This window comes from Branchiostoma belcheri, unplaced genomic scaffold (assembly GCF_001625305.1).
Source record: "Branchiostoma belcheri isolate BF01 breed outbred unplaced genomic scaffold, Haploidv18h27 scaffold37, whole genome shotgun sequence".
Taxonomy (NCBI): Eukaryota; Metazoa; Chordata; class Leptocardii; order Amphioxiformes; family Branchiostomatidae; genus Branchiostoma; species Branchiostoma belcheri.
The window spans coordinates 1115940-1141364 of record NW_017803987.1 but is presented as its reverse complement, the minus strand read 5'-3'; the positions used below and the strand labels follow the sequence as shown (position 1 = coordinate 1141364).

At 40.5% G+C, this 25425-nt stretch overlaps 4 protein-coding genes across 4 annotated transcripts in view; 1 reads left to right on the top strand and 3 right to left on the bottom strand.

The window, feature by feature from the left end:
* LOC109476229 (histamine N-methyltransferase-like) overlaps positions 1 to 1688 on the bottom strand; it is a 2401-nt gene extending 713 nt beyond the window's left edge. Inside the window, exons 1-3 of the mRNA XM_019777112.1 lie at positions 1505 to 1688; positions 1059 to 1165; positions 80 to 306 (exon numbers count right to left, since the gene is read on the bottom strand). Of these exons, the coding sequence (XP_019632671.1) occupies positions 80 to 306; positions 1059 to 1165; positions 1505 to 1688 (518 nt within the window). The remainder of the gene's footprint in view (positions 1 to 79; positions 307 to 1058; positions 1166 to 1504) is intronic.
* Positions 1689 to 5442: 3754 nt separating this feature from the next.
* LOC109476302 lies at positions 5443 to 12899 on the bottom strand. The gene is made up of 10 exons (XM_019777216.1): positions 11803 to 12899; positions 10430 to 10684; positions 10160 to 10249; positions 9732 to 9968; positions 9083 to 9349; positions 8426 to 8686; positions 7691 to 7963; positions 6985 to 7125; positions 6434 to 6568; positions 5443 to 6085 (listed from the first exon to the last, which is right to left on the bottom strand). Exons 1-10 carry the CDS (start codon positions 12107 to 12109, stop codon positions 5769 to 5771), a joined length of 2283 nt encoding a protein of 760 aa, XP_019632775.1. The 5' UTR covers positions 12110 to 12899; the 3' UTR covers positions 5443 to 5768.
* Positions 12900 to 13093: 194 nt separating this feature from the next.
* Positions 13094 to 19398, bottom strand: LOC109476386 (SET and MYND domain-containing protein 4-like). The gene is made up of 7 exons (XM_019777320.1): positions 19211 to 19398; positions 17802 to 18487; positions 17265 to 17439; positions 16206 to 16837; positions 15475 to 15590; positions 14739 to 14866; positions 13094 to 14108 (listed from the first exon to the last, which is right to left on the bottom strand). The coding sequence occupies exons 1-7, from the start codon at positions 19315 to 19317 to the stop codon at positions 13508 to 13510; spliced, it is 2445 nt and encodes an 814-aa protein (XP_019632879.1). The 5' UTR covers positions 19318 to 19398; the 3' UTR covers positions 13094 to 13507.
* Positions 19399 to 20532: 1134 nt separating this feature from the next.
* Positions 20533 to 24451, top strand: LOC109476362 (protein cereblon homolog). Its single transcript, XM_019777296.1, has 6 exons — positions 20533 to 20736; positions 21439 to 21585; positions 21935 to 21990; positions 22392 to 22471; positions 22986 to 23071; positions 23280 to 24451. The coding sequence occupies exons 1-6, from the start codon at positions 20622 to 20624 to the stop codon at positions 23321 to 23323; spliced, it is 528 nt and encodes a 175-aa protein (XP_019632855.1). The 5' UTR covers positions 20533 to 20621; the 3' UTR covers positions 23324 to 24451.
* Positions 24452 to 25425: the final 974 nt, after the last annotated feature.

Here is a 25425-nt window from a genome sequence, read left to right as displayed (position 1 = left end):
ACCAGATCTAGAAAATCCAAGCATGCTAGCAATCATTTGAAATGTGTTACTTTACACCCCAAAGATTGAATTGCCATACTTTGTCAACATACCCGAAAGAAGTAAGGCAAACAGGTAGCCCCCATCAGCCAGTTGTTCCCACATGTTCCGCAAGGTGGCGTGGTGGTCCTGTACATGGTACAGAACCTGAATAGCATGGGCGAGGTCGAACTTCGCACCATCGGACTCGGAGAAGTATTCTTCCACTGTCTGTTGGCGCCAGTCAAACTTTACTGTACTGAGGCTTGTGTCCTGTTGTACCAAATCCTATAGGGATATATGTTTGGCTTTGTTTTCAAGCAAGAAACACCTTATAATATCACTCATTTAATTTTGTGAATAACATTAACTATAATTTATAAAAACATTACAAAATTCTTCCGTTTTAAAAAGTACAGGATAGGATGAAAAGGGATGTTTATAAAACTGATAATTTGCTGACGCGGCATGGAAGGGTTTGAATACAAACCGACCGACGGTAACGGAAAGTATTCTTCACAAAGTACTTAATGTATGCAAAGACATCATTCCTTGATGTATGGTATAGTAGGGCATAGAAAAAATTGTTTCATGCTGTGTTTCCTGTTTTTGTCCTGATAAAAAAATGAAATAAAAAATAAAAAACAGACCTAGGCATCCTATGATAACCCCAAATGCTATGCTAGAACCCATGAAGTCAACCTACCAGGCTGATTTGTAATCCAAACAATAAATTTCAAACTTTTAATCAACTACTGCATTGTTAGATGAAAAAAAAATGTAACAACTCTGAAGAGAAGGGACTTCCTTCAACTGTTGGGGCCAAAATATGAGCAGTTTGGAGTTGATTTAGAGACTGAATTTTTTTTTTCGCAAATAAAGCGGGCGAATCCGAGAAGCAGCGAATTAAATTGGTGTGGCCTAAAGGAAAGAGTCGGCGGTTTTTCTAGGGTCGGTCGGTAGACCAGAAACACAACCACATTTTTCCTAGGCCTAATGACAATCGGGACGCGACTAAACAAAATATTCAGAGGCCATACCTTAAAATCCCGTAGCCTTTCTGCCGACGGTTCCACGACTCTGCTGTACAAGTTCACGCTACTTTGGTTTTGCATGATCTTCCTCAAGATAGCGCTGTCCACTTCTCCTTTAAATAGAAACACCATAATTATATTCCCTTAGTGAACGAGCCCCGGGGTCACAGAAAGTAGGGCCATCCGGGGCAGACAGATCTTCCCAAAGGTTTCCAGGAATGTGGGAATAGATGTGGGTCAGGGACATATCTGTGGACATTCCATTCCTGTGAACAAAATGCCTGTACCATTCCTAGAATTCTTGCAAATTGTACACAATACTGTACCATTAGGCTCCTTCCTGAGACGTCGCCAAAATGGAAGGTGTGCCCTTGGCCTTTGGAGCCTGGAGAGCTTGCCGAGAAGAGTTACACGATGGGTGTTATATAGACAAACAACTTGAAGTTTCTTACCTGATCCACTCCCAATACTGAGTACACGGACTCCTGTACCCTCGCGGCGAGGAGTTGGTATCGGGACGTTCTTCTGCCAAAATTCATCGTAGAGTCTCAACTCTACTACCGCACGGTAAAACTCCTTGTAAGCGGCGCTCCATCGCAAGGGGGCGTCATTTATCAGCCTCCCGACTTTTAGCATTGTCCTAAACAGATTGAGGACAGACCTTTGTAAGAGTGATTGAAATGCTACATGTATAAACTAGAAAGGTATACATTTGCAAAGCAAATGCATCATATTTACCTTCACATGTGCTAGGCAAGGACATTCTATCAGACGTTGTTGAAGCTCCTTGTTCTAGGTTAACAAACTACTGCTCAGTTTATTGTAACTCAAACACAATCGTATAGAATATATGGTACTAAGGCAGGCTTTCCAACTCTGCCCTGCTAAAAAATGTAACCCAACATCATAATTAGATACGTAGGGTAGTAGACGTCTGAATGTAAAAAGAAAAGCTTATAAAAAGTAACATTTTACCTACTTCAATCTGTGCAAATTGAGATCTAGCCGTCGATGACTGTTAGTGAGTCGTTCAGCCTGTACAATCAAGGGCAACGTCCGTGGTACAATTTACTATTTGAGTTCAAGGGGACACGTTATACAAGCTAAATATGACAGTGTCACTATGACAAAGTCTTTAACCATATTAGCAAGACAAAGGAGTTTTGTTGCAAAGTATAATTTTAAAAGTATACGAATTACTTGAACATTAAAAGTGTACAAAGCCACGAAAAAAGTACAACGTACCGGATTTTATATCATGTGCCCCTAGTCCAAAATCCAATGGTCTCTTCGTAGTAAATATTTTAATTAGTAATACGTAACCTTAAAATACACTCTTTAAACAAATGCTACACGACGGCCAGTGACCCCCTACATGGCCTTGTCCCTGAATCTAGATCATTAGCTACTGGACGTTCTCTCAGAAACAAAAAAAAAAATTTCCATCGGCCCAGTCAGAACAAAAAGACTTCAGCACTCTGCCCTATATCAGTCCATCAAACTCTACAATCAGAATGTATAATCAGAATGGTACTTGTTATGACTGGGATGTTAAGTTCATATTAGAAGTATGTATATACATGTATTATATACATATTAGAAGTATGCATGTTGATATAATGATAAATTGAATTGAATTGAGAGGGTTCAGCGGTCAAGGTTTATGAGTAAACTAGAGTTCCACGATCTCATACCTTCGCCAAATGATCTTAGCCTTTATGGGTATTATAGATTAATCCCCCTGATTGTGCAAATAGGATCCTATATTTGCATCAATTATATCTGTTGATCATATTCTACACCAGAAGACAGTCTTATCTTATCAAAGAATGCCATTATAGCATTTCCTCATAAATTATGCAAATGAGGTCCTTATTTGAATAAATTATGTTTAATTATGTTCACCTTCACATAACTTTCAAATATCCCAAGTATGAAATTCCAGGCAGTTACCACTATGTAAATATAACATTTTCTCATTAATTATGCAAATTAAGTCTTCATTTGCATAATCGATATCTGCCTGTATTTCTGCCGTTCTCAATTACATATGTCACAAGCTTGAATAGTCCTATCATGGAATGCAGCTGATTTATAGAGTTTCCTCATTAATTATGCAAATTACATTAATATATGCATAATTATAATATTATCATGTTAAGCATCACTTCAGCTACCTACATGCCAAAAATCACAACGATCCATCAATCGGTTCTAGAGTTATCCGCCTTTAAATATTTTTCAACTAACGCCCCTGCAGTTCCAGAGCAAGCCGCTAGGGAGGCCAAACTCACATCACTTCTTCCCCAGCACAAGAGCTACCTACCATCCAAATTTCGTCACCCTAGCATGTCTAGATCACGAGATATCAAAACCGGAAGTTCAGCTGCAGTACCATTACAAGCTGCTAAGGGGCCCAAAATTTAATCAGTTCCACGTCTCATGAAGACCTATCCACCTACCAAATATCAAGACAATCAATTTTAGCCTTCTTGAGTTATCGTGCTGACACACACACACACACACAGACACACGAACGCCTACGAAAACATAACCTTCTTGGCGAAGGTAATAAATGGGTTTACGGAAAACGTTACGCTGCTTAATCATGCCAGGCCCGGCTACCACACACAGCCAGGTTTGGCACTGAGCCATATTTACCTCAATGAAATTCTAAGAGAGACAAAACCCCCACTTAGGATCCTAAAGTGGGTTATCTTGGTAGCCTGGCCAAGTACAGTGGCCTATAAGTGGGTTTGGTGAACCGCCTCGTATTTTCCGTAAACCCTTAAAGGCACTCTATGTAGTTTTTTGCGCAAAAATTTGGAATATTCTAATTATACTAAATTTCAGTGTTATTAACAGTTACTATCACTTTTCAACACATTTGTGTCATTATTTCACATTTTTTACGTATATTTTGTCCGTTCAAACAGTCCTTGTTGGGTACCCGGTGCCACCGGTTTGCTCAGGACAACAACAACAACAACAACAACATACAGGGGTTGCCCCTTAGGGTGGCTAATTGACCCGGCATGCCAGGCTTGATTGACAGGGGCACATGTGACAAGATATAGCCTCCTTAGAAAAACACTCAAATCTTTCACATGAGGTCTGGTGGAATATAATTATCAACTTGGAGTATTTTGTTGGGCATGAATAAACTGTGGTCATTATCCCTTCAAAAGAGATAAAAAATCTGGTAAACGGTTAGGTATTTCAGAAACTGGTAAGCTATCAACTGACACCCCACTGGGATGTAGGTCAAACCACTAGCAATGGACAATACAATGTACCATATGTGCGGTTTGGCCAGAGGTTGTATAGAAGATCATTCACAGTTTTCTAAGCTTCTAAGGAGCAAGGATGTTGTATTTTTTGTTGAGGAGTATGATTTTGGAATACTAAAGGGTTAAGTCAATGTACTATGTAAAGAAAAGAATGAAAAATATACTTTTTGTATTGTCAAAAAACTACATAGAGTGCCTTTAACCCAACAAATATAGGCAAATAAACTGAAGATATTTTGGACCTTGAGCAATGTTAGTCCCCCCCCCCCAAAAAAAAAATCATTCAGCAAAGCAATACTATACAAGCAACAAACAACAGTTTAGTACATTGAGAAACAAATTTTAGAGTAACAAGACATTTGGACATACCAAAACGAAGCAATAAGACAGCACATATCAACCTTTTTTTCAGTGAGACTTTCTAAATAGTGTCTGTCTCTGAGTGGCTCCTATAAGTTTAAACATATGATTATATTAACAGTTAATGTAGATAGTGGCTGCTAGATAATCTACACAGTATACATGTATAACATTATGCCATGTACATTTAAATGGAGCTACAAATGTACATGTACATTAATGTATTTATTTACACTTATATTCTGAATCAAGCATTAGGACAACAAGAAAACAAAGGACTGTGAGAATTTGAACTTGACTATAATAACTCCCTGAAACTGTGTTCCAAGGTACGGATTTCCACCTTGGATTCTAATAGGTCCAGTGCATTTATTAACAGCATTAGGCCACAGCAAGTAAATTTTATGGATGACATCCTCCGCAGACTCCAAATCTAATGCGAGCGGGCAAAAAAAAACAAGACGGGCCGAAAAAAACCAGATTCATACATTTTTAAATTTTGACTCAATCATTGTACAAATGGTTTTGATTCAGTGGGAACATCACATATACACAGCCAGCATCACATATATATCACTGCATCAAAGTAAGAAACAAAACATTAAATCAGAGCCTTTTCTTGTCTCATCTCTTCATAAATATCTGCCATCCACCTTCCAGCATTGCAACAGACATCTTTGCCCATTTTCGGCATGTTGACCACTGTCAGAAGGCAACAAAATTTCTCTTTTTTTCCCAAATCAGGCAAAAATTAATGCGTGCGATGATGTCATCCGTAAAAATTACTTGCTGTGGCCTTATATCCAGGACTAACGAATCAAAGAGGTGATACTTTATGCATGTAATTATAATATTACAGGACACTACAAGCTGTACTGCAGAAACATGCTTTCTTCAAAGCATCATCATCATCATCAGGTAGGGGTTCCCGGTCCCACACCCTCTCCTTTCAAGCAAAAGTGTAAGAACTTGTGACAAACCCTACTTTCTCTTGTTGCAAGGCCTTGCAGAGCTTGACAACAATACACAAAAACTAATGAATCAAATTGGCCTTACATACAGTACACTACAAACTGTACTCCAGAAATCCATTGCCTTCTTCGAAGCAAAGGTGTAAGTACTTGTCTGGTCCGACTCCCTCTTGTTGCAAAGCCTCGCTGAGCTTGACGACAGTGGCTTCTGCACCAACCCTCTTCTTCCATTCCTGCAACATGGCATGGGTCGCATTCCGGCCGCTGGTAATGTCCAGCTGCCAGTGTTGGTCATCGTCGTGGGTGAATCCCAGCCGTATGGGCAGACGGGTCAACTTGGAGGGGTCAGTCTGAAGCTTCACAGCCAGTTGAAACAACTCCTTGCCTGTGGGTTGTCGGGGTACCTCTGGCACTACAGATATACAAAAAAAATTAACCAACATTTTTACAATTTTTACAAGACACAACTAGGAGCATCGAAACAGGAAAACCCCAAAACTCCCGAGATACACTGGAATCGAACCAGTGTGCCAAACCCAAGCAGCCAGCTTACAACACCAGCACACAAACTAGTGGTGCTTGAACCCCTCTGTTACAATTGTTTTGACTTCCTGATAACAAGTATATAATTTCATATAAATACATGACTAATGCAATGATATTCTTAAGTGACTTTTTTTCAGAAACTTCATTCGCATGGAGTAACATTGTCGGTGGAGCTGAAAGTTTAGGGTCATCCTTAACTGATACTTGAGCTCACCTAGCATGAAGATGAAATTGTCTTCATCCACAAACTCCTGTAGGAGACCCTCACATAGCTTGTCCAGAGTAGCCTGGCTCCCAGCCATCTCCAGCCACCTCAGCAGCATGGCCATGTTGTGGAGATGTTCATCACCTGAAGGTGGCAAGTTTGTCTTTTTGTTAGGATCTGTGTTCGAATCCCTATCAGGACAAAAAGTTGTGCCCTTTCGAGAGGTTCAACTTTATACCTTTTTTCCTCTTTCGACACAGGTGAAAATGATTTATGAATGGATAGGTTATGTATATGTATGGCCTCTTGGATGGGAAATAAAGCCAGATGTCCTGTGTTACCTATCCAACCTCACAATTATCAAAAGAGTTCATTCAATGTGAGTGTATCAATCCTTACAGTCCATTTTACACAGCTTGTACTTAGTCTAACACTGTACAGAAAGTGTGAATGGAGAAAATGGAACGAAATGGAGAGAAACATGAAGAAGAAACATTTTGTACATGGATACAAAACTGGTGTGTATACATGTATTTATGCAAAACAAACAAACACTTCACCTCCAGATCCTTCCCTGCAGGTTTGCACATCTTCCCTGGACAGCCCCAGATGGACCTGGCACACCGGCTCACTCGCCATGATGTTCAGTTTCCCAGCGAGGGTGCCCAACTGCCACACAGTCACCACTGGTGCTGAGGGGTCTGTTAGGATGGCAAACAGAAAAAGTAAGTTCATACCAATTCACACAATAACACATTATGTTTCATTGTAAATCTGGGAACTATTATTATAACTATTATATGACTGTATGTTAGAAATACCCATCTGCATTTTGCAGAGACCTTTTCAATATTGCAAAGAAAAATTGAGCAACCTGCAATTTTTTTGACTGGAAAAATCAGGTTTAAGGGTTTCAATGGTGTTCAAGAGCTTTTGTGTTATATACTATATACATTATATATACTGACTCTATAATATACAATGTACAAGTAGTTTCCCATGTACTTTTCAAATTGCATGTAAGATGCCAACATGCAATTTTGTCTGCCATGGGTTTCAAGTTCTGGACTTTTAAGTGTACTAGACATATTAATTTTGCAGAAAGTATTTCTGAACAGCAGAACAAAGTTTTGACATTATGCAATATTGCAGGACACTGAAAAAAGGATTTCTACCACTGTATAAGATGGGACACTGATTTTGGAGAAGTAGTATTAAATTAAAGAAGGGTATTGTACAGCCATAAGAGGGGAAAGAGTCACTTACTGAGAAGACTGATGTCCAGTTTTACCCCGGTCCTGTTCAGTGCGAGGCACAAGTTCCTGACAGATGCTGCAGCAGACTGATATTCTGGCATTCCCTTCCACTTCAGTAGGGCAGCCAGGACTTGTTTTGTAGGGCAGTTGGGGTATCTGTTCTTACACCCTTCCGATTCTTCCTCACTCATGCCCAGCTCCGTGACAAGCTGTTTCCAGTAGGAGGTGAGAGAAGGTGCAAGTTGGGCGAGGTACCATGCCGTAACCACTTGTGAGTCTGGATCTGAAAAACACAAGCATTTATTATTTGTGTTATCATTTGTATACATGTTTATAAATGCTAGCTTAGAATGGTTTTAACATCACAGCAAATGTAACTTCATTTCATAAAAGAAAAAAATCACACTCAGAAATTCATTATCCTCTGTTTCAGAGCTAAACTTTTGCTCAAACACAGGTGAATTTTTCTCACCTAGAGCTTTTGCCTAGTCACTCTGGTCTTTCTCAGTAGACTGACCCAGTGTTGACGTTACACTTCAGGGGAGCTTATTTGTGACAAGCCTCACTGGGTTAATGTACTGAGGAAGACCAGAGTGGCTGGTTGAAAGCTCTGGGGGAGAACAATTCTCTTGTGCTGGTTGGAACAAAAGTTTTAACTTTAAACATGTACATGTAACTACCAAGACAGATGAACTTTCATGATAATTATTATCATTATAACCACTATTCAAATTGATCTATTTACCTGTCAGGAATACAAAAACGTCTTCTGCCACTTTCTGGCTTCTCAGTGCCTCACACAGTCTATCCAGGGTTGCCTCGTCACCGCACCTCTTCTTCCACTTCAGCAGTAGATAGTGGATCTGAGCAGGCTTGTTGTCTGGGTAGTAGGACTGTGCATGTGTGATCTGCTCCTGTGTGAGGCCCAGCTGCGTGGCTGCCTGCTCCCAGGCTGGGTCCTTCTCCAACTTCCAGGCAAGGTAGCCGAGCTCCCAGTCTGAGGGAACTGCCGAGATAGATAACAGATTTTCCATTGTACAAAAAATACAACTGTAACAATGTTGTCCATTCCCCAAAAGCTACCCTGATCAAATTGTGCTCCTAGAAACTCACTTGACTATTCAGGGAGGAACCAATAAATTACCATCAGTGATGTGTCCCACAGATACCCAAAAGCTGAGTCTCAAATTTAAAAAAAATTATTTTAAAGCATTTGCTACCTTTCTTAAATATCTAACACTGGAATTTGAGGTCATTGATATCTACAATGAATCTAGAAGTACAATTTTAAAGAATTTTCCTCGTGTCTTCTTGTTGACTTCATAATGTTGTCTAATACAAGAAGCATCTGATTCAAATCGAAATCAAATTATCGTTGCCTTATAAGTGATCCTCAACTCACCAACCAAGAACCAGTAAAGATCAATCCGCAGTCCTACTAAGCCGTGCTGCAGAACGTCAGTCAACTTTTCAACAGTTGCCTCCACCCCTGACTGTTCCATCCATGTCAGCAGCATGTCGTGAACCTGTCCCCACGGGCTGTCCCTGTTGTCCAGGGCACAGCGGTCAAGCGTGTCCTGGTCAAGCCCCAGCTGACAGCCAACCCGCTCCCAGTATGGATTCAGGGTACGACAGAGGTGGTACAACTCTCGGGGGGTCAGTTGACGACCTGGGGATACAAATACATGTAAACGACAACATGCTCTTGTCAATGTGAAAGATGGCAAACTATAATTAATCTTGTTACAGCTGTATAATGTTCTATCATCATATACATTGACCATTGAGAAGCCTCCATTTCCCATCGGTTATCTGGCCGTAACAATCCATACATGTAATGGTGAATAATGAAAAAATGAAAAAATCGGTCAGTTAATAGAATAACAGACCACTTTTTTGACCGTACCACTATACAGGGGACAGGACACTAACAGTAGTGTTAAAACGGATACTTTATCTATTAAACAATGTGGGGCATTAACCCTTTGTTATACCCTAATTATTTTAAAAGTAATATCAATTTCTTATCTTGCACCTGAAGTTGAACTAACCTGACTTCTGAGTCCATGAAAATAGTGATGAATACCAAGTTGTGTCCTTCACAGGGGAGATCGGTTTCTTGGGTGACTGTTGTCCTTCTTTGACACATCCTTTATCTTCGTTTTCAAAAACAATGGGAAGCGAGGCGGAACTTGGCTGTGCCGACAACAAATTGGTTCCCTCTGAAAAGGCAGAATCCTTCTCCAAAGTTTCCGCCCTCTCCCTATCTTGCATCCAAACAGCTTCACCTGTAGTTTCATAGAAGTTTGATCTAGAGTTTAGCTCCAAAACTCTACAATACATGTAGCCTAGGGTATTATATAATTTTACAAAATACGCCATCTTCGAATGCAACCATTTTCAAGAAGTGATATTATGTCAGCATACTGACTTCAGAAATGGTATACGTAGATCCTTTATATTTTCCTATAATATGTACCTTCCAGGGATCTGCTAAGCAAGCACGTGTCATCTTTGGACTGCTGTTTTTGTGTAGAGTCCTGATGTCCAGTATTTGTTAGCATCAGAACTGCAAGAAACAGAGTGAGAAACACATAATTAATTAGTACTATGAATGTATTGGGTGTTACTACATGTACATGATTATATATAACATGTCATGTATGTAGCAGCTATTTGGGATTTTTGAATTAGAAAATCTAACAGATCATTGCAACAGACTTTTGAAAAATATAGTTGGAATACTGACCCTCCATAAGGTCATCGGACACATTTTTCAGTTCTGCATTTTGTAGAGCCTCCGTCAAGACCCCAAGTGTAGCATCGTGGCCTTTTTCTTGGTGCCATCTCTTCAGTACTTCTCTGCAGCGGTCTGTGTGGTCATGCAGGCGTGGTAGATCATCTATCTCTTCAATATTTGCTTCCATGAACCCAAGTTGACGGGCAAGGTCCTTCCACTTTCTTCCAACCTTCTTTGCCACGAAGTTGAAGAAAAGTTGCACATCTGGAATGATAAGGCCACACTGATTTAATTTTATGTTCGACATCTGCGAGCACATTGATTTTTACCTGTTCTCAAAAAAAAAAAAATCACCTCCTCCGAGGCTCTTGCCTGGGTTCCATCCTCCATAGTCCATGGTAGTAGCTAGTGACAATAGGGAGCTGGTGGTAACTATATACAGAGGATGGTACCCAAGCTGCTAAAGCTCGATGGAACTCAAGAACTCATATCATACCTTTGGATTCTGAATGATCCTTTTTTAAAAGGTGTGCAGCCAAAGTGCTATCACCTTTTCTCTTTTCTGTATCTTTGTATCTATCTATAATTACACAACATTAAATCTATCTAACCTCTTTAGCTAGTATGCTACTGCTATATGTAGTCATGATTGCCCTTATTAATAAGTAACCACAGAATACAGTCTGAACTGAACACATATTTCAAATCTATCTTCAATGTTTGCCTAGCACAGTTTAATGCATACATGTACACAATATAAATAGTATTACTGCCTTATCATTTTGTGACTCACACAGTGTAGGTCACAATACATTTTGTAAATGTCAATTTACCAACTGATTTGTACCTCTACTTACATGTAGTGTAGTACTGTTACTTGCACAAAACATTCACAACACAAGTATACATTTTCAAGGTCAAATTCATGATCAGTTTCACCTTACATTGTTTTGTTCCAGCGAGTTGTACACCAATTATACGAAAGATTAAAACAATCATGATCAGCTGCTAAATCAAATGTACAAGACTGAGAGACATATGAATTGAGCAAAACAATTGCAGTGAACTTCAATGCAAAGTGAGTCAAGGCATAATGCAAATACATAGTAAAGGCACCTTTCCATGTGTACACAACAGTAGAATGTTATCAATCTTATTCAGTCAAGAATATCTTGAACAGTGTTAGCGTCAAACTGCTACTTTAAGTAACATTTCCACTCTACTATAACATCATCTTAAGGTATAAACTTCCAAGTTTCTATCCTCTTGAAACTGAAATATTTCTCTATATTTGATGAAGGCTTTTCATGCTTGACTTAAAAAACGTTAAGCAACCAGCTGTTAATGTAAACAAGACAAAACAAACAAAAACTTGAACTAACCTGCGTTATACTGACGAAGGATTGTAGCCAGGTGTTGGTAGTGCTTCTCCAACACTGTGGTGAACCCGTGGAATGCTTTGGGGCCCATCGTCTGAAGTAGACGGACTAACAACGCAACTTGATCTTCCTTGGTGGGTTCAGCCATGATGTCCTCTTTCATGGCTGGTAGTAGAACCCCTTCTTCCACAAGATCTGGTAACACATACTTGACTGTAAGGTCCTGGCATAGTAAGGGGAGGTTTGCAGTCAGAATTTCCTTGTGTCTCGGATTCATAGTAGCTCCTGAGGGCGCTGGAACAACCTTCATGCACTGTAGACGGCCAACAAACTGCTTTCATTTTCACAAGGGCTTAGTATTGTGTGTCGTGACCTTTGATCCAGTAGACACAATGTAGGGTCAACAATAGAAGTATAAAACAATACGGGAACAAAACCATTTAATGTTATAAATGAACCTAGTGCACAAACACTAAAGCCTGAGTTTTCTTAAAACTCTATGTAGTGGCTATTTGGGTCTAGTTTTAGTAAATACAGGCCCTTACCAAGTTGAGCATAACATGTTTGTTATGTGACACCTGTCTAGACTCAACTAATGTAAACTGGGGGGAGGGTTAGCTTCAAACATGCGTTTTGGATTTTGGACACAAGTGTATTACATGTTGTATTCCATATATAAAGTTGAACTTTGTTGATTCTCATTGTATACAAGTTGTATATGATGGCTAGCTGTCTCTTGGGCTTTTACTATCCCGATAAAGTATAGATAGACACCCCTCAAACATTGTGATATGGACCCTGCCTATCTTATACATGTACTAGTACCTGGGCAGTGAGCTATATTGACAGTCAAACAGTTATCTGGTGCTTTCTACACTCATGCATTAAAAAGAAAACATTATGGCTTATTATCATTGATAATGTTCTCTTGATGTAAGAGGTTCTTAGCAGAAAATTAAACTACAATTAGAAAAATGAGAAGTATGTTGGCTTTCAATTAGGTAAGATATGTATTGTATATTATAAGATTGCAATCATTATTTTTCTTGTACATTAAGTACAAGTACTATGTTATAATGTTCATCTTAGAAATCTGTTACGATTTTCCACGTGGAATACAATTATTAAAAGTACAGGGACCTGTCAAATGTGTGATCATTCCAGAATTTTAATTCATACAATCAATTAACATAGATTGCATGATATACATAATTTTGTCCATCTCTTTTCCATTCTTCTCTAACATTTCACACTACATGTCTGTAAGTTACATACATGCATGTGTAGATACATAGCTAGCTATAGAAACACCAGAATGCTTGCTTTTGAATTCTTTCTGTCACTACTAATGATACTTCAGTTCAGTTTGTAGCATCATACAAATTGTACGTCTAGTAACCATCTTACATGTACATCTACACAATATTTGCTCTGAATGACTTTTAACTCTTTGGCGCTAGCCTTGATGTTAAAAGTTTCTGTGAGAATGATGTTATAACTCATGGGTATGGAAGTATTGTTTTAGGGTGGCTGAGTTTGTGTGTTAATCTTGAAAGTGTAGGTTGACAGCACATGGGTGGGGATTTGACAGAATGACAGGATGTGAAAAGGTTAGACACAGGAAATGGGGTAAACTTGAAGGTCAGAAAAAACCCCAAACACTTTCCAAAAGTCTGAAATCCCTGATTCCTTGTTCTACCATGTATGGTTAAACAAGCACATCTATTAAGCAATCCTTCATTGCCTTCAGCTCTTTTGTCTTAGGATGGTGGTCTCCATAGTGGCATCCAAATATGGACAGGGCCCTCTCTATGGTGTCCAAGCATTCAGCAACCTGCTGCCCATTGAACTGCAGCTGTGCCAGCTTGTGCAGCTCGTGTGCGAGTTCTACGCTACAGGCGCCAAACTGGAGCTCCACAGCGGACAGACTTTTCTTCAGGTGTTCCACGCTTTTCTTACAGTCCCCGGTCGTCGCGTAGCATCTCGCTAATGCATCATGGGTACGCGCTATGTCCTTATTGCTGGGGTGAAGAATCTTCCACTGAAGTACGAGACATTGTTTCAGTCCTGAGACCGCTTCTTGTACTTGACCTTCCTCAAGAAGAGCACAAGACTGAATAAAGAGGTCCTGTATTTTCTCAGATGTTGTCTTGATGTTGTCTGTGTCTGCCTGAGTGTTACAGGTGGTAGATGTACACGTTAGCTTGTGGTCTTGTAGTTTGGCTGCGTTACTACAAAAAGGACATTTGTAGGCTGAGAAGATGTCTACTGTGTCGGGGTTGTCTTCCTCTTCTTGGCAAGCATCACAGCTGTATAAAGGACAATTATAGCATGGGTTGAAATAAAATTCATTCAAATCAGTAAGTTAAAACTTGATATGTGCAAATAGTGAATGCGGTTTTGTATGACATTCTCTTATGATCGTTCATTGTACCCCCTTACTTTCAGATTCAGAGGTATTGTTTTGGGTGGCTGAGATGCCGGTTTTGTGTGTCTGCTTGTCCAAACAGAATAGGTTGACAGCACTTGGGTGTGGGGAAGATTGACAGGCAGAATGACAACAAAAGGTCAGACACAGGAAATGGTCGAGCTGTGTCATGATTTGGTTGTCATGAGTCCTACCTTATCTTGAACGTTCATCTGTGTTGGTAGAAGTCTTTTTTTTTTATGAAGCAGTTTTAAACTGTATTTCCCACACAAGGGATTTGACTCACCCAAATTTTTGACTGTACAACTGCAGTCTTTGTCAAGGAAAATATCCCCCGCTTCTGTAATGTCACAGACTTTCTGCAACTTACGATCCACTGCTCACCGAGTCACGTGTGTCATCTGCATAACGTGACGTCACAGAAGCAGTTACTGCTCATTCCTTGACAAAGACTGGAGTTGTACAGTCAAAAATTTGGTGGTACAGTTTGAACTGATTCATAGAGTCCTACCTGCAGGAGAAGTAGTACTGTTCCAGTAAGGCTGCCTGTCTCTCTGTTCTGCCCATCCTGCCGGCATGAGGCCCGTAACAGTGTAGCAACTCTTCACCTGCCTTAATGTGACTTACAGCGCGGACAATCTGAAATTGAAGAAAAAAAAATAGCACTTCAAGAAACTTTTATTCAAAATACTGTATATTGACTACTTCATTTCTAAAAATGGAATCTTTGGGAGATTTTGAAGCTTCCTTTCTCATTCACAAACTACAAAAACAACTTCAAATTTGTAGCATATGGTTTTCTTAATCCTTCCCTGTCCGGTGATGGTACCTTCCAGCGGGGGTTGACCGCGCTGGAATTTCCAGTGAACTCAGCTTCATATCTCGTGGTAAAATGTCCCGTGCTTGATCAATAGTAGTATTGAAATTTGTTCTAATTTTTAAGTGGTTTCAAAGCATTGGCAGCAGGGTTCAAATATGTACTCTTTATCTTAACTAGACAGCGCTCTTGAATTTAGTGTAATGTGTGTAAATACCAACACAATTAGACTCTACAAGTCCTTTATAATCTCTGCGGTATTTTGAATCTGCATTTCAAAGATTTCTCAAAAGCTTGAAAAAGTAAATGAAGCACAGGAAAGCTGTATGTCTGACGCTCAAAGAATCTAGCCTTTATGGACATTTTAATGCTTCTTACACCTAGGCCTATTAAAAAGAAGGAATATGAAAAGAAAAGAAATATAACTGACCAGAGTCTTCCCCTGAAAGCTGACAAAAACATTGGGTCTGCAGGAGTGGTTCAACAATGCTTCTGTGGGGAACACCGCGGTGGCCAGTCGAACCTGCTTATCCTCCAGTAATGAGACTGAGACAGAAGAAAATCATTATGTTACAGCTACAATCAAGGAATTTCTTGGTATGGTGTATATGAAAGAAGTGTTACAAAGCAAATACAACATTTCTTCTACTGAGAGATCTACATGTGCATGTACTACAAACAAAAACACAGGAAAAAAACTAAATATAACTAGAAAGGTATTACATTTGCAAAGCAAATGCATAATTTTTACCTTTGAATATGATCTGCTTTGTTTTACTTACTCAAATACATTCAAATGGTTAGACATGAGTATAAATCTCTCCTACTATAAAATTGCAACATTTTTTTTAACTCAACACCAGTTACCATGGTGAGAGACATCAACAAATCAGGTCATTGGCCAGGTCAGAGGTCAGTGTTTGGAACAGAAGAGGAAACGTAGCAAAAACAATATGTTTAGCATACACCTGTTAGAAAGCGCATGCAGTCACTCATGCAAAGACTCAGAGAGAAGTCTCATATATCTTTATCAATACTAAGATATCAGATTTAACCGTAATAATGAAAAACATGAAATAACAAAATAACTCAAGAGATAAGATACAACATTTCTATGAAATTGAATATATAAAACATTATTTTGAGTAGTGAAATCCTTACCCGAGTCCTGCTCCTGTAAGGTAGAGATGGCCTGGGTATTACACCTTAGCTGCTGCAAGTGATGACACAGAAGTGCTGCCATCTTCACTAGACAGTCTTCCTTCTCTGTCATCCCTCCAGAGACTCCCCCCTCCAGGCTCCCCCCCTCTGCCACCCCTCCACAGTCACCCCCTTCCAGCCCAAGTCTCTCCACCACCTCCACACACAGCTCGTGCCCCAGACATTTACACATGAGACATGCGACCATCGTGTATGTCAGCAGTTGCTCCGCGGAGTGGTGTTCTGTGTGGGGCATCAGGCTGTAGACTGAACTGTAGTTTCCTCCGTGGAGTTCAACTTCCTCTGTAGAAGTCTGCAAACTTTCGGTTTGAACGGACAAGTCACTTTCTTGCTCAGAAGTGCTTTGGGAACCTATTTGGACTTCATTGACTTCTTCAGAGTTGGGGTTGACATTCTCTGCACAGCTTTCAGGTTGATCCTGATTCAAGGGGTTGTCAGCTGAGGTAGAAGATTCCATTCCTGGAATGGGGGGTTTCTTCTCTCCTCTTGCGGCGGCAGTCAGTAGCAGACGGAGACTCAGCTGTCCGAAGGTGTCAACCATCTGCAGCAGGTGCCAGTGTTCGCACTCGCGGCTGAAGGATGAGACACAGGGTCAGGGCTCAAAATACCACCTGTTAAGACTGGAGTTGTGCAGGTACTTTTCATGTCTATTTGCACCTACATGTAACCTGTTCAAGTCCATGTTATATTTTCATGTATATGGCCTTTGGTCAGTCCATGTAAAAGTACAAGTCCATGTACTAACACGCCTAAAAAAGTGCAATAAAGGTGTTGCACCTGGATCCAGGTGTTGTAGCTAGACCAGTTTAATACGGTTTTACAGCTGTGCAGGTGTGATGCAGATGTATGTGACACCTGTGACCTGGGTATTTATAATACAACTGTTCCACCTGGACTGGTATGATACAGGTGTATATGGACACCTGGGAAGGTGCGATACAGGTGTTGCACCTTGACAGGTGTAATACAGGTGTGATTTCATCTGCATAACCCACTCACCTGTGGTATTCCTTCCATGCCTGTTCCTCACATGCCCTGGAGCAGTACTGTACAAACTGGCAGCACCTGCACGGGTGTGGCACCTGGACAGGTGTGATACAGCTGTGACAGTGGGTCGGGTGGTGCTTCTGGAGTAACACTGCTGCATACGGCTGCTCAACAATCAAGACAGACCCTACAGGTGATACAGAGTAGTTCTCATGTGTTAAAATGTCAATGAAGGTTACCACCATCCAGGTTACCTCTAGTTAACAAGATCTCATGGAACTGGATAGATTTTGATAACAATCAAATGTTTCCATGGCCCAATCTCTGCCTATGACAACCGCATCATTTTCAAGTGTGTGGACAAAGCTTTTTTATGATAACTAGCAAAAACTACTGATAGAATTGGCCAGTTTGCCATTGATTTTGACATCATCTTGGACATGTTTGACTGTATTATACTATTCTTCATACTAGAAGTACTTAATTTTAACTTATAGGAAGTTCATTTTATGTGTTTCTCTGTAATCGTAACAAAGTTCTAAGACTCACCAGGTTCAAAATCCTGCTGTGCGACCAACAACCTGCCTTTGCCTGGGTCTTGTCTCATTTCAACTCCAACTGAGGCATGCGCCACCTGGTGACTCTCTCCGTATTGCAGCTCCGGAAGTTTCTCCTCTTCTGTAGATGTACCTCCTTCTTTTTCTTTACTTCCTTCCTGTTTTGAGATATTCCTTCCTGCTGACTTAAGCTCCTTTCTCATTCCTTCTTTCCTATTCTCCGGTATATCTGCTCTCTCTATTGCCTCTAAAGCTGCCTTAACTTCTTTCTTTGCTTCTTCATTTCTTCCAAGTTTAAAAAGGGTTAACACTTTCCTATGTAGAAGCTTATACTGCAAGTTTTCGGGATACCCAGCCTCTATGGATGCTATGATATCCTGTAAGCACAGCTTGTATTCTTGTAAATGGAACAAAACCGCTGATCTGTTGGCAAGCGCAAGGCTTAAACATTCACTCCTTTTACCATCACTACCATGTGTGACAGGGCTATAGGAGATACTGTCTGTATAATGAGTGAATGCGTCTTGGAATTGCTGTGCCTTGTAGGCTGTGTTCCCCTTGTCTCGGAGTTGGTTGGCCCTGTCGGTAGACTTTCCCACCTTCCCTCTGAGACTCTGTAGTTTCTCTATGAGCTGGGTCAGCGTGTCACCTTCCCAGCAGCTCAACTGGAGGCAGAATCTATGGAAAATATGGATTTTAGTAAAATACAATTTATACTAAAAGACAACGCTCTGCTAAATATTGTGAGCTGGCTACGTATTACACTGAATTCTGGAAATCTCTCGATTACCTCATTACCTTGTTACAATGTCGTTGAATTAGAGCGGTCCGTCTACGCTCTACGTAGGATTAAAACGGCCGATTACGCTCTACGTTACCGAAAAGGGCATGCAGCTTATGAGGCTTGAATGGGGCTTATGAGGGCCTGCATGCCCTTTTTCATTATCAGGCCTTTTAAATCTTTGTATAAATCGGTAGGCAGTCAATGCAGTCAACCCAAAATCAACGTACTCTCAGAAATTCTTAATCAGTAACGTTACATTAAAGCCATAACATGTAATTGGTCGTTTTCATATTTCTATGTAAATGGTAAAGCTAAGGCAGTTACCTCTCTGCATTAAGTGATCCATAAAGTACTCCATGATTTAACGTAATTCTGAGAATTTAATGTAATTCGTAATTTGTAATCACTGCCCCCCCCCCTCATACAGGCCCTCACCACCATCACACCAACCATATTAAGACAGTCTTAACGCTTCCCCCCCCCCTCATAGTCCTGCAGTCTTAATGATGTCAAACACCCCTATGTCCTAGGGGTCTGTTCCAATGTGAACAACGCTCCCCTCCCCTCTATGTTTTATTTTTTTTTAACGGCCCAATGCAACCAGACACACCCCTTACCTCGCCCGTTCTTCATTGCTGTTCAGGCCGCTGAACTCCGGTAGACGGCGGCCTAACTCCTTCTCACAGGACTGCTGGAACAGCCTCCAGCGTTCTGACGTCGCCATGCCTTCAAATCTGGAAGCTTTTGCGAAGAAAAACCTTCAAATCTTTCATCCACGCATCCTATAAATGCTATGGCTTCTTTTTCCAAAGTTCAAAGGTTAGCAAATGCAGTGAAAGGTCGAAGGGTCATTGCGTATCGTACCTGATTATCCACATACTACTGGACAGCACAATATGACCGACTGTCGATCTGAAACGTTCAAAGGGTCATTGCGTATCGTGCCTGATTATCCACATACTACTGGACAGCACAATGTGTCCGACTGTCGATCTGAAACGTTCAAAGGGTCATTGCGTATCGTGCCTGATTATCCACATACTACTCGACAGCGCAATATGACCGACTGTCGATCTGAAACGTTATGGCGTATGGACGTGCTTGTAAGCGATAACTTTTTGTTTCGTAAATGAGGGCTGGATAAATTAGTTTGCAATGTTACTTAGTATTCCAAATGACTGCAACGTTCACTCATGTAGCTTTGAAACTCATTCGTGCGTGTGCTCAGTCTACAAGTTTTCATGCAAGATTGTAATCGCAGTCGTTTGGCGCTATTTGTAGACCGTGTGTAGGATGCATTTCTATTTTTAGTCGATCTAATCCGAACTCGAAACACATTGCTGAAATCTTATCAAAGTTGTTTACCCTGTCCTTGGTACTGAACACTGATCACACACAGCCGCACCTTGAAACAACCTTAGGAAATATAATCAGTGGGAGTAGATGATAAATTGGAACGCTTTTTTTAATCAAATAAACCCATTTCGGATATGTCTTGTCTTGATTGACTGTGTATAATGCTAGGAGCTACGGGGAGCAGTTTACTGCGCAAGTTATCTGGTTATGGCATTAACGTTACAGCAATACAGAGACCACTCACTAGCGCCCCCTTGCGGCTAAGATGCAACATATAAACTGGTAACCTTGGACTAACAGACCATGTAAAATGCATGTACATGTACTTTAACATGTATGTGCATTGTGCAACATGTATCATTTGGGTAATCAGGTTTTCTGCACATGTCATAGGTCATCACCAAAAATTGCAGACCACTCATTAGCGCCTCCTTGCGGTTTAGCTGCAACATGTAAACTGGTAATAGACCATGTAAATGTATGTAACATGTATGTGTAACATACAATGTATCATTTGGGTAATCAGGTTTTCTGCACAGGTCATAGGTCATATTGCAGACCACTTGTTAGCGCCTCCTTGCGATTTAGCTGCAAACTGTCACAGCGATAACTCGTGTAAACCGCTACTATTTGGGTCATCAGGTTTTCAACACAGTTCATAGGTCAGCAAATATGGCAGACGACAAATCGGGGAGAAATGTTCTCCTAGCAGCTTGTCTCCTTTTTCTGTACATTCTCGACGTTCGCATCTGTTTCTGTGAAGAAAATGCAAACGATGAATTTGAAGGTTGGTGCTCAAAAGTTCTCCGGGTCATGAGATGCTATTGTCAAAAAATGCAGAACGGTATAAAGATCATGATAATGATTTGATGGTACAAACTCAGGCTAATTGACTACGTGTGTAAACATTAGTCTATGGAGTATGTTACACCGTGCACGTTTCGTATAGGGCTGAATAAAGTTCCTGAATATACAGTATTGGGCTGTCCCAAAAAATTACAAATGTGAAGTGGGGAGAGCCGGGTATGGTAACGTGTCCTGCATGAGTCTTCAACCCCTCCCCTTGCTTCATCCCCCTATCCCCACTGTACATAACAACTTCACCCCCTACATGTATATCCCACTGCCCCTTCTTACACCCTCTCTCCCAGGCTAACCACAGCCTGATAATCAGTCTCAATACTCAACAGCTCTTAAATTTTGATTTTGGTTTAATTTTTTGGTTTTCATTGGCATCATAATTTGAATCCTCCACCATTTTGGTTATAAATGGAATACAGCAGCAGGACTAAATTTGTTCATGCTTGTTTCAAAAGAGAGATCTTGTAGTATAAGGTTAGACATACAATGTAGCAGTGCAATGTACTTGTAGCACTTGTTCCTCCTCCTCTTATAACGGTTACCTCAGTTATCTAACGTAGTGCATTTGGCCCATATACATGTAGGCCGCAAATATGCAATAAAGTTCATTGTCATTTCCCCTCCCCAGAGTACCTCCTGTGCAGACAGTGTGGACTGGAGATTGCCCGAGCCTCAGACTTGAACAAGAGGCCGAGTAAAGCAGCACACAGGCAGCGTAATGATACCATCGCTGGGGTGGACGGGGTTCTTATACAGCTCTTTAAAAATCCACAAGGTTAAAACTGTGTTATTCATATATTCACAGTATAGCCAGTACATAATATAACCTGGGGTTATGTGGTGTAGTGGTAATGTGTTCGTCTCAGAACCAAGAGGTCCCGGGTTCAAATCCTACCGTCACCTATCTTGTGCCCTTGGGAAAGGCACTTTACACAACTTTCCTCAATAGTACCTAGTATTTTGCAGACTGTTAGAGAAAAAAGGTTGGAGTTGGGATTTTAGATTTGTGATGGTTGTCAGTTTCTTTCATCCCAAGTTTCTACCTGTTACCTTTTCAATCTTTAGTTAAATTCCCAAGACTTACACAAACCTTCATCATTAAATCTTCTTTTCTCTTGCCACAGAAACCTATTTTGAAGTGATAACTGCAGAAACAGCTAATGTCCAACAACATGGGCAGGTAGGTTTGCCTTTTCTGCATTATAAGTTTGATAAATTGCATTGATGACAGGTAGACATTCCAGGTAAACAATACAATTCAAACTCTACTCCTGGATAAAAGTACAGTAGATACAGTTCCCTGTAACCATGCATATGTGTAGATATGTAAATATTGTACATTTGGAAATGCAGTCCTTCTAATGATCTATAGCAGCGACACCTATGCTACAGTGCAATGTGAATCAGTCAGAATTGCCGTGAGGAAGGTGAAAGACGGTCACTGAAACGACTTGAAATGAAAAGACTTGGTTGTGTAGAAAGAGTCTCTTTACTCAGTGTCTTCCCAACCTGATGAAACTATACACAAAGAGTTCACAGTTCTTGCCAAGTGCTAACCCAGCCCTGTATGCCTCCTCCCAGCCCTACAGACAGGACACGTGGTGGCCTGGCTTCTCCTGGAGGATCAGTATCTGTCCCCGCTGTGGCTTCCATCTCGGCTGGTATGTAGGGATGTACGATCACTCACAGTCACATGCCTGTAGCCAGGATTTTGAATGGAGTGGTTCTTCCCACTGCTTGAGGGGCCACTGAGCGCCGTAGGCACAAGGCGAGCGCCGAAGGTGCAAGGTTCCTAGGGGGGTCCGGGGGTATGCTTCCCCGGGAAATTTTGAAAAATAAACCTTCTGAAATGGCATTTCCTGCGTTTATTTAAAAGGATTTCAAAGGAAAAATCAGAGATAACTTTTTATTCAATGATAGAGTGAGCAGTTTTCCTACGATTCCAGCCCCGCTGGTGATACAAATCATTCCATCTTTTAAAGGAAAATCTTGGACCATTATATAAAAAGTGGACCAAAAAAAGAACCTTTGAGCCCTGTGGGGGGTTCGTCCGAACCGCCCCACCACCCACCCACCCCACCCCGGATATGGGCATGTGTCCAGTTTTTAGTTTGATTTGTCTTTGAATACCCGAATAACAGTTTTTATAATGATGTTCCTCGCTCAATTCTGCAGGTATTATGAGCCTTTCTCCCAGACAGCAGAAACAGAGGAACAGACATTTGTTGGGCTGATTCTGGACAACTTGCTATACCAAAAATGTGAGTCTTGAATTATATTAACACTATATATTCTATTCAACTACAAGACTTGAAGCTTAGCAGTACTACTAATAATTTGCTGCTTATTGTGTTTAAAGTAACTTGGCTGAGGCAAAATTTGAGTTGTTTCAGAATCTCTGCAGGAATATAATTTTAATGAGTTTGCACAATTACTTATTGTAGTTTGTTTTCCACACTTTTTTCACAGATGCTGACAATCTACTTGTGGTTCCTAAGTCCTACAGGAGTTGATGTCATCTCTTTTGAAAAGCCTAGAAAGTCACATGTGCACCATGTAATATATGCCTAACTTACATTGAAAATGGGCCTAAATCCTAGTAGAATTATTTCATTTTCAAATGTACATGATGGAAGGTAGCATTAGCTGGTCCCTTATTTACTTTTTGTAAATTTATTGGGTCATTTTGTCTTAATTAACATCTTGCCATGACTTTTTCTAGTGCCTTATGATGAACCAACCATATCACTTGTACCATGCATGATGGTAAATAGACAAAGGACCAATCAGATTACCTGTACCATACACAGACAAGAAGTAAAGACAACACGCATTAATTTCAGTTTGAACATTTAGATTTAATGTCAGAGTTCACAAGTCCGTTGCACGAGTTACCGAGTCGTCTGTACAACCAAGTTAGTGGTGAACATGTACACAATATATTATAGCAGCAAGCACCAACAAGACTCTCTTCTACAGTGTATACATACAGCAGACATATCCAGGGAACCCTGCTATGTACATGGCGGGTGGTGGGCTGTATCCTCAATGATATGACCAAATACATCCTCACAGCGCTTGACGTGTGTAGATATCAAGCAATAACCCAACTGCACCAGCCTGGGATCTGCTGTCCTTCTCTCTGTGTTAGAACAGGCCAACCATCTCCAGCCAATCACAGACCAGACATCACCAGCCAATCACAGGCCAGACATCACCAGCCAATCACAATGCCACCTACTGAAAAGAGGCAAGGTGATTGGCTGGTAACTTTGCCTCCAACAACAGGAGGGAGGGTATCTGATTGGCTGATGGATGCTCAGGGCTACCTCAGAGAGAAATACAGATCGTAAGCCAGAATGCCAAAGCTGACGCTTGATATAGACAATAGGTTGGCCTCGTGCAAGAGGATGGACCAAATTAAGCTGGAGGGTGTACGAATATAACAAGCTGGTTCAGGAACTGTTTTGAATGTAGCCTGGATGCAATAATAGTTCATTTATACTGGTAAACTAGCTATGATGGCACCCAGGCTAGGTTGAGTGATGTGTCTGTACCAAAGAATTGCCATGGTAATAAAATTAGTATAAAGTCATAAATCATAACAGTTTACCAGTCACATTTAGTGGGTATGATTATAACAAAAATCATTTTAGGAGAGCATATCAACTTGCCTCCATAGTGGACTCAGATTTTTTCCAAACAAAATCTTTTGCTTTCAGCCATTTTGGTAAAATATTGATGAATACATGTCATGATAACTTTTTCTTCATACAAAGTTGGCTTGGTCAGATTTTAAAGCACCAGATAATTGTAAAAGAATCAGCAGTCAAAAAACCGCCCCCCAAAACTAGATTCACCTATCCACAACTTGACAATAACCATGTTTCTATGTGTTAAAATCTGTTCAACACTGAGAGTCATACAGTCAAGACATTGAAACATCCTAGAGCCTAACACAGACACGTAACACTACACCAGGTTTTCTTAAGTTAGTTACAACATCTTCAAAGAATGTTTCATGAAGCATTACACGGTTTCCTATCTTTGTCTCAAGTTTACAAAAATAAAGTGATGTATAAGTATGTTGTGGAGTCCTACAGTTCATAACACTTCATGCATACAATGGTCTAAAAGGCAAAATGTGTTGAAACTATAGGGCTTTTTGTCAATGACATTAAAACTGCATTACTACATAATATATTATCAATATTTACATTCAAATCTGCCACTTTCTCCATACTGGCAATGCCTGAACATGTACAAGTACATTTTTTTAATTAACCCTCTAAATGCAGGCTTATATTGTAAGTTGTATACATTTTGTAAATCTGACACATGGAGGAACTCTTGATAGTGTGAAGGTTAAGGAGGTATGGAGTCCCAGGGGACAATTCATTAATGATCAGGGGAAGGAAAGGAGCTCGCTTCCACTAGAAGCAGATTTTTCCTATCAGGAAACTTGCGCAGTGAAATGGTTTTTCCCCACAACGTCTTCAACTCTGTATTATCTTACATGTACACCTCTACTTTATCTAGTTGTTTGTCCTTTAATCTTGTTTGTTTCAGTTTTGGGTCTTCCGATTACATGGGGTTTTGTTTTCCTGTACAAGGT